At 33.5% G+C, this 9,920-nt stretch overlaps 1 protein-coding gene across 1 annotated transcript; it reads left to right on the top strand.

Annotated features, from left to right (window-relative positions):
• The first annotated feature begins 3,389 nt into the window (after positions 1 to 3,389).
• LOC103863265 lies at positions 3,390 to 8,358 on the top strand. Its single transcript, XM_009141020.3, has 3 exons — positions 3,390 to 6,726; positions 7,030 to 7,350; positions 7,982 to 8,358. Exons 1-3 carry the CDS (start codon positions 6,660 to 6,662, stop codon positions 8,140 to 8,142), a joined length of 549 nt encoding a protein of 182 aa, XP_009139268.1. The 5' UTR covers positions 3,390 to 6,659; the 3' UTR covers positions 8,143 to 8,358.
• The last annotated feature ends 1,562 nt before the right edge of the window (positions 8,359 to 9,920 follow it).

Below are 9,920 nucleotides of genomic sequence, written 5' to 3' on the forward strand. Positions count from 1 at the left end.
AAAATATTTTTAATAAAAAATAAGATAATCATTTAAAAATAATATTTCATTCGATTTCGTAGAGTTGTCTTCAGTATTTTCATTGTCGAGAAATATTTTTTAATATTTGCAACTGATAAAGTTAAAATCAACTTCGAAAACCTATAAACCAAAATTAAAGATTATTAAGTAATAAACTATTTTTTCATCGTCGAGATAAATCTAATTAAAACTGAAAACATAACATAATTCAAACGTGCAATCTACCAAAAACATGATTAATGAAACATATATAAATTACAAACATGTAAAACCTGCAAACCATCAAGAGTAAAAGAGTAAAGCCACTTCTATGAATTTTGGACTTTTACTGAATCAAAAACTTAGATGCTATTTAAATAATTACTAATCGTAAACATTGTTTAGAACGACTCAAAGCATTAACATATAAATTATTAAATTAGTTACCAGTTTTGTATGGTAGACAAGAGAATAAAACTTTGTCAATTTGATTTGATGGTTTACACTTACATGTTTAAGAAGAAAAGCTTAAGCGATTAAATTTTTTGAGCGAATTGTTAGGATTTTAACAAAGAAAAGAGAGAAAACAATTGGGCTTTAAAGCTAATTTTAATTTTTGATGAGGTTAATTATTTTTAATTTTCTTTTCATTTGGGCTTAATGTAAATTCTAGTGGGTGCACTACCATGAATTATAGTGGGTGCACATTTAAAATTCCTTAACAATTACATTAATTTTTCAAAAAAATTATGGGTGCATGTGCACCCCTTCCCTACTGAGTGGCTTCGTCCCTGTAAGGCGATGCTTAAAATTTTACTATTAATCTATTTTAAATAAACACGATTTGACTGTACATCTTTGAGCATGCAGATATGTTTTTGGTTCATTTTCTCTTGAATCTTACCGTTTCTATTTTATTAAAACATCAACATGACCTATTGATATAGATGTGGTCTAACTATTTTAATATAATTATTAAAACTGCTGATTAATTATTTAAGAGAAATATTATACAAAAAACACAAATATGATTAAAAATCATAAATATAAAAATAAAATTTCTAAAAAAATGTAAAGCAAAAAATATACCCATTTTTTTAAGGACGGATAAGAATCTAGTTTTTTTATAAAGTTAAGATGTCAATCATGGTAAAAATTAAATGACAAAGCCTTTGAGTAGCGTCTGGTCCTCACGCGCTTCTATCTAGATCTCGCAACTCTCCTTTCCCGATTCAAAAAAGGTGGATACATCTTGTCTATCTGGCGGTCTCGTAGGTGGTCGTAGTGCTCTCCCCTTCCAATCCTTGCTCAACGAATGATACATACGAGCTCCAGTGCTTTTGGGTGGTTCTTCTTTCTAATCAAAGCAGAACGGGTGGGTTTCTGATGTGAAAACCTCCATGATTTCTCTGATGCTCTGGTGTCTCGTAGGTAGTACGGTCGATGCTTGTTGTTTGAGGATGACGGCTAACCCGCAAGTCAGCCATCAAGGCTGAGGAGAGTCTCCAATTAACAAGATTGGTTGTCGGTGTGGGCGGACCTTACAACTGAGATGGCGGTTCTTTTGTTTGTGTCTCGCCATATATGAGAAACAAAATCTGTACAATGGGAACACTTAGATTTCTGAAATCCTCCTTGTGTGAGCATAATCTGATTACTTTATAGAGTAATACTGCACCTGAAACGCAATAGGATTAGAAATCCCTTTAGTATTATTCCCAATCATTCTTTGACTCTCATCTCGTAGATTTCATTCAGTTGTGGACAAGGCTTCATGTTAAGACACATCCCTTCTTATATAGCAGATCAAAATTTGATCTCTACGTCCTCAACTTGCTCTCCAATTCTTCTAAACACATTTACTGCAACTTTCCATTTTCTTTAATAGAATACTTCATTTTCAAGCAAACTCATTTTACTTTATGGAAAACGTCTATATGTCTTTAAGCATATATCCTCTTTCCTTTTTCAATCTCACACACATCATTAAACACAGACTCCAACATAACCCATCTTCAAGACACACGAATGTACTATCTCCATATAGTAGTTCATGAACTGATACAAAAGATTCCAGCAAACATTTTCAGGTACCATTTCGTAGAAAAATCAAAACTACTGCGGAAAGCTTCGTGTGTTTGTTGTGCGGTGTGCCATTCAAATGTTGTGCGGTGTTATGGTAACCCTGTGTAGAAATCACTCATTTGGAAGAGTCGGAATTATATTCATAAAATAAGTATCACAAACATGGTTTTCCCAACTTAAGTTCTCAACCGCGCCTGCTAATTAATAAAATAGCAAAGGAATACTCATCATTTTTTACAACATACTACTATTCATAAATCATAGTGACAATATTCGAGACTATTTTTGTTGTTTTTATACATCATATTGTACATTTTAATGGTATAGTCGACTTGATAAAAAAAATGGTATAGTCGACATTACTTCCTAAATATATACATGCCAACATTTAGTCATTGTACAAACTATCTAAAATTGAATACGGCACTGATTTGTTATAGTCTTATTGTCTTCTTTAATCATGAACCACTTCAGATATGAGTGAGAAGAGAGGCAGCTAGCAAAAGTCAGTTTAATTACTATAAACCCAATAAATAATATAAACTATAGTATACTTTTTTGTGTCAACCAAATCTCTTTTATAGAGAATGCCCAATGAACCACTACAAGTGAAGGATTACAAAGCAATTCTTCATCATTTACAAAAAAAAATTAAACAGCCTTAGCCCACCTTATATATTGATTAGCTAAGAGCACCACCAATGGAAGGTTCTAACTAAGTATTTAATAATAAAAATTAAAAAACAAAGTAAGAAATTAAGAGAAAGTAGGAGATAGAGTAAGATAAAGTTCTAAAATTAGATCTTTTTAGAACTTCATTAGAACTTCTTTATCCACTTGGCAAGTTATGATTGGATTCTTTTTATTTAAGACAATTAAAATTAATATCATTTTATTAAATTAAAATAATAATAAAATTTCTTTAGAACCTTAAAATAAGAAACATACCAATGAGGTTGCTCTAAGGATCTAATGTGCTACGTCTGATCTCAGCCACACGTCTTCCACTGCTTCTTCTTAGCTTAACACGCGTCCCCATCTGTCAATGTAAGATGAAGAAATTTTTTATGCTCTACCACCAACAACCATGATATGCACAAACGATGTTGCCGGATTTATAAAATTTCACTTGATTGAGTGGCTTCCTCTTGATCGCCCTTGCTTCCCCATTTCCAACCTTCATCAGCTTATGGTAGGAGTGCACCCCCCCCCCCCTTTCTATGGCGAATCTCCCGAAGTAACTTTTACTATCCCACTAAGGATTGATACACAAGGCAGGCACAATATTACCCTATCCAAACTACTGCGGAAAGCTTCGTGTGTTTGTTGTGCGGTGTGCCATTCAAATGTTGTGCGGTGTTATGGTAACCCTGTGTAGAAATCACTCATTTGGAAGAGTCGGAATTATATTCATAAAATAAGTATCACAAACATGGTTTTCCCAACTTAAGTTCTCAACCGCGCCTGCTAATTAATAAAATAGCAAAGGAATACTCATCATTTTTTACAACATACTACTATTCATAAATCATAGTGACAATATTCGAGACTATTTTTGTTGTTTTTATACATCATATTGTACATTTTAATGGTATAGTCGACTTGATAAAAAAAATGGTATAGTCGACATTACTTCCTAAATATATACATGCCAACATTTAGTCATTGTACAAACTATCTAAAATTGAATACGGCACTGATTTGTTATAGTCTTATTGTCTTCTTTAATCATGAACCACTTCAGATATGAGTGAGAAGAGAGGCAGCTAGCAAAAGTCAGTTTAATTACTATAAACCCAATAAATAATATAAACTATAGTATACTTTTTTGTGTCAACCAAATCTCTTTTATAGAGAATGCCCAATGAACCACTACAAGTGAAGGATTACAAAGCAATTCTTCATCATTTACAAAAAAAAATTAAACAGCCTTAGCCCACCTTATATATTGATTAGCTAAGAGCACCACCAATGGAAGGTTCTAACTAAGTATTTAATAATAAAAATTAAAAAACAAAGTAAGAAATTAAGAGAAAGTAGGAGATAGAGTAAGATAAAGTTCTAAAATTAGATCTTTTTAGAACTTCATTAGAACTTCTTTATCCACTTGGCAAGTTATGATTGGATTCTTTTTATTTAAGACAATTAAAATTAATATCATTTTATTAAATTAAAATAATAATAAAATTTCTTTAGAACCTTAAAATAAGAAACATACCAATGAGGTTGCTCTAAGGATCTAATGTGCTACGTCTGATCTCAGCCACACGTCTTCCACTGCTTCTTCTTAGCTTAACACGCGTCCCCATCTGTCAATGTAAGATGAAGAAATTTTTTATGCTCTACCACCAACAACCATGATATGCACAAACGATGTTGCCGGATTTATAAAATTTCACTTGATTGAGTGGCTTCCTCTTGATCGCCCTTGCTTCCCCATTTCCAACCTTCATCAGCTTATGGTAGGAGTGCACCCCCCCCCCCCTTTCTATGGCGAATCTCCCGAAGTAACTTTTACTATCCCACTAAGGATTGATACACAAGGCAGGCACAATATTACCCTATCCAAAACAAGAAAATCCAGTGAAGTGAAAATGGAAGGACGTGTGTTATTAACTAGAGAGCCTTCTATTAGTTCCGATCCAAATGACCGGAAACTGATAATATCAACTCGATCGAAAAGTATATATTTATGAAAAATAGTTTCGATTTGAGGTCGAAGACACAAAACAAATCCCGATTTAAACGAAAAATTATTCAAACCCAAAACAAAGAGAAAATAGAAACTCATGAAGAATAGCTTTGATTTTGGTTGAAAATCACATAAGTAGGTTTCATTTAATAGGAAAAATTACTATTTTATCCATTTCACTAATCTCCTAATTATAATAAAATTAAAAGGTATAACAAAAAAAATTGAATCAGTCATCGACGCCGTGGTTCGTTGTCATCAGCTCTGGCGTCACTCTGCTTCGTCGTCCCTCAGCGCTGCTGTCATCGTTCCTTAGCTTTGCTGTCATTCTTTAGCTTCGATAATCTCCTTCAAATTCATCAAAATTTAGTTAAGATGGTCTCACTCATCAGCTCCGTTGTTGTCCAACTTCAATGAGTATGTTGTTATCGTCATCATCAAGGTCTCTCATATTCATCGTCCTTTTCTATTGGGTATTTTTTTAAAATTGTTTTGGAAGATTTTCAATTAGACTAATTGTGTTATTTTTGATTAACTAACTTGAATGAGTTTTGTGCTTTTTATTCAATTTAGAGTGATTATGTTATTATGAAAGCTATTACGAACAGTCTCTCTTTGTAACCAGTGACTTTTGTTTGTTTGTTGTCAATTGCATATGTTTGTTTGTAGATCAATATTCTCTGTTTGTAGCCAATGAACACTATCTAGTGATCTTTGTACCCGATGAATTTGTTTATAAAGCTTAATTGTAACCAATTACCTCTGTTTGTTTATAGACCAATGTTCTTTGTTTGATCAATGTTCTCTGTTTTGTAGACAATGAACTATATTTGGTGACCTCTCTAACTAATAAATTTTTTTATATTGTTTTGAATTAATTTTCAAATTGAAAAATTTAGTACATATTCAGTAAACCTATCATGACCTTTGTTTGTTTGTTGATCAACGTTTTTTTGGCTCTAGCCAATATCTATGTTTAGACCTCTATTGTGTGGTTTTTGTATGGTTTAATTTTTTTTTGAGACTGTTCAGGATACATTTCTTAAATATATACTAATTTTCAAAAAACAATTCAAATCTTGCAGATTGTTCCTAATTCATATGTCTGTGACATATCAACTTCTGACAGGTGATTCTTACGTTTTCCTGTAATGAAGAAGATTATTCAACTAAATCTTTTAGAATAGCCCGTCTTTGATACGTTCCTTGGAAGATTAAAATGCCAATTTACAAACTAAAAGTATTTGTTTATATAATAGTACCATGTAGCGAATATTTTGAAGAATCCGAGGAAAAGTCTAGATGACCAAAACGAACGTAGCTATCAATAGTAAAAAGTCAAAACAATACAGAATTTTTGGTACAAGAAAAAACAATAGTATATAAGTTTTAAGGAATGAATATTTGTAACACATGTTCCAGCGCTCAGTCTTTGAAGATTGAAATCAATAAGCACTCACTTTATGATGTTTTGATCATTTCCGAAAATGTAGTAAATACATATAATTATAGATACATCCATGAACTTGTAATGGATCAAACAATTCAAAGTTTTAAAATGAAAAGAAATGACCAATTGTTGATAAAAAAAAAAAGAAATGACCAATCACATAACGTAGTACAAATAAAATTGCAACTACTATGAAAAATATAATTTTACTGTTGACAAAAACCATCTTTACTGTATATATATTGAAAATAATAATTAAATAGTAAATATAAATCATTCTTTAAAGCATCTTGTATATATATATACTCACAAACCCCATAACATCTTCAATATACGCCTTCTATTCCCTTGACAACATCAAACTTTAAACGGTAAACCCCTATAAATCAAGAAAGGAGAAAGAGAAGAAGAATCAACAAAAAAACAGAAGCAATGTCTTATTCTTCCCTCAAATTGCCAATCTTTCTCATTCTCTCATCTCTTCTCCATGCCGCTTTAGGTATGTACACATATATCTACTATATGTATATATATATCTCCAATCGTTAGGACTCATGATCAAGTTCAATATGCTCTTCTCCATTTGTTTCACAAATATCTGTTCCAAATTTTTTATTTTTTTTTTCAAAAATCATTCTTGGTTAGACAAGTTTTTAGTTTTTACATCATATAAAGAACCATAGATTTCACATTTTGACCAACTACATGACCGGTTTAAGATAAACCATATAATATTATCCTTTATGTTAACATTTGATGTTTTTTCTAATCAGTTTATGTTTTGGCTTTCTTATAATTATAGGGGAAGAAATCATTTGCGAGAATCTGCCCACTAGTATGTGCGCGTTCTCGATATCGGCTTCCGGGAAAAGATGTTTATTGGAGACAGCTAACGTCGCCGGAGAATACACTTGCCGGAATTCCGCGGTGGAGGTTAAAGGAATTGTAAACTACGTGGAGAGCGATGAGTGTGTAGCCGCTTGTGGTGTTGATCGGAAAACCGTAGGGATCTCCTCGGACGCAATGATGGAGCCAGGCTTCGCCGCTAAGCTTTGCTCTCCGGCTTGTTTGGATTATTGCCCTAACATTCTTGATCTTTATTTCAATCTCGCCGCCGGTGAAGGTAAGATCTTGAGCTTCTTTCTTTTTAGTCTTCATGCATACGTTGACATTTTTTTTGGTATTCTGATGAAAGATTAGAATTTTTAAGAATAAGGGCCATGCTTTAAAAAACGTAATTAATTAATGTATGTCCACATAAATAAATAGGTAGAAACAATTAAAGGTATATATTTCCTAACTAAAAAGCATATATATAACATTAGATCCATTACCTTTACGTAATTGAGGTTTCTTTGCAAAACATATGTTCAGAAATTCATATACCAAAAAGTGAAAACAAAATTGTATTTACCAAATCAGGAAAAAAAACTCAAAGTTATTGCCGTAAATAAAAAGTTGAATATATATATTTATGATGTTTAATGTGGCTCATATGAATGAAGTAAGAAATCCTATGCTTGTGTGTGTTTTGTGTATTTCAATATATTCCTTGTGTCGAGCCCTTTTTTTATTAGACGTACATGCATGAAACTCACTTTCATAATTCTGGTGTTTCTTACCGTCAAGGCAAGGAATTTCGGTTAGGAGCTTGATTTATCATTGTCCTATAGTTACGTACTTACGATAATACTATATAAAATCAATGATGTAAAGTGTAAACTTGACGTAACGTACCAATTGACTACATGCAGGTGCATTTTTACCTGATCTGTGTGATGCTCAACGGACAAATCCACACCGTTCGATGATGGAAATGTTCAGTTCCGGCGGGGCTCCTGCGCCTTCTTCTGAGACTGCTCCAGGCCCTGTCTCCGACTCCTCAGCCCCTGCTCTAGCTCCGGCTGCTATGTAAAATTAATGTAATTAATTTCACGTGTCATGTTTATGTATAATATTTCGATTGTTGATCCATAATGAATCATATCTCTTTATATGATTTGATGCTAGCTCATCAATTGATTCATATGAGAGAAGAGGATTCAGAATGAGTTTGATTTGTGGTTCTGTTTCGTAACATTTCCCCATGTAATAACACTTTTTGTAATACCATTGTTTTCTGTTCGTTATATATACCATGTGCAATCGCAACTTGGAATATCTCCGGCAACTTGGAATATCTCCTCATTTTCTGAAGAGTTTTGCATTACAACCGACTTTTATCCCCATCAAAAACACTATATATTTTTCATTTTCCCCATAATTATATATATCTTACAATAGCATGAATAAATTTTTATATATCATATTTTAATACTTATTGTTATATTTTCTAATTAATATTTCAAAATTAAACTTATTTTATTAATACTTTTAATACTTTTTTTTATTATATTTGACTACATATTATTATACTTTTCAAAAATATTTTATTTTTAATATCTTTCAAATATGATGTTTATTCTCAGTGCAAGGAGGTGAATCTCTCCCATTTGAGTTTCGCTGACGATATCATGGTCTTTACAGATGGTACGCCGGAATCTCTTCATGGTACTCTCCAAGTCTTCGATGACTTTGCTGCAATGTCGGGTTTGCGGATTAATGTAGCGAAGTCAAATGTTTTCTCTGCTGGGAGAGGGAAGCAGGTACTAGACGGGGCTGCAGCGATTTCAAGTCTCTCCATATCTGCTCTACCTATCAAGTATCTTGGGCTTCTCCTCACAACTAAAATCATGATGACCAGAAGTGATTATGAACCGCTTATAGCGAAGATCAGGAACCGGCTCCTCTCTTGGTCTAGTAAAGCCTTGTCCTATGCAGGAAGACTGGTGCTTATAAAGTCTGTTATTGCCAGCATCACTAACTTCTGGTGTGCTGCGTTTTGTCTTCCGCAAGGCTGTATCGACGAAATTGAGAGCATGTGTTCAGCTTTTCTCTGGAGTGGGTCACCTAACATCACAACGAAGGCCAAAGTCTCTTGGGAGGAGGTATGTTGTCTGTATGATGAAGGTGGGTTGGGTATTCGTAGGGTGGCAGATGTAAGTCTGGTTTTTCAGTTGAAGCTCATTTGGCGTCTATTTGCCAACTCCTCTTCGCTTTGGGTTCAGTGGGCCAAGCAGTACTTGCTTCGGGATGAGACGCTCTGGGATGCAAGAGACACAGGTCTAGGGTCGTGGCTATGGCGCAAGCTATTGCGTGTTCGATCTAGAGCGCAAGAGTTTTTACGCTTTGAGGTTAAGAATGGAAATACAGATAGGTTCTGGACGGACCTTTGGCACCCGCTGGGCAGGCTTATTGAGTTTGTTGGCGAGATTGGCACGCAGAGGCTGGGTCTCAGTAGAGATGTGAGGATCCGTGAGGTACTACGTGATGGTGTGTGGATATTTCGTAGATGTCGAGACCCCTTGATTCGCTCAATGATTGACGAGATTGAAGCTTTCAATCTTATATTAACTGATGGAAGAGATGAGGTGTTATGGAAACGTGGGGCTGCTGATTTTGGTTCAAAGTTTGTGTCATCTGCAATTTGGAATCAAATCAGACAGCCCAAATAAAATTTTATAAACCAATAAACATCATATTTTTTTTTCTAACACAATTTTATAAACCAATAAACATCATATTTTGGTTCAAAGTTTGTGTCATCTGCAATTTTATAAACCAATAAACATGATATTAAGGAGTAAAATGTAA

This window comes from Brassica rapa, chromosome A04 (assembly GCF_000309985.2).
Source record: "Brassica rapa cultivar Chiifu-401-42 chromosome A04, CAAS_Brap_v3.01, whole genome shotgun sequence".
Lineage (NCBI taxonomy): Eukaryota > Viridiplantae > Streptophyta > Magnoliopsida > Brassicales > Brassicaceae > Brassica > Brassica rapa.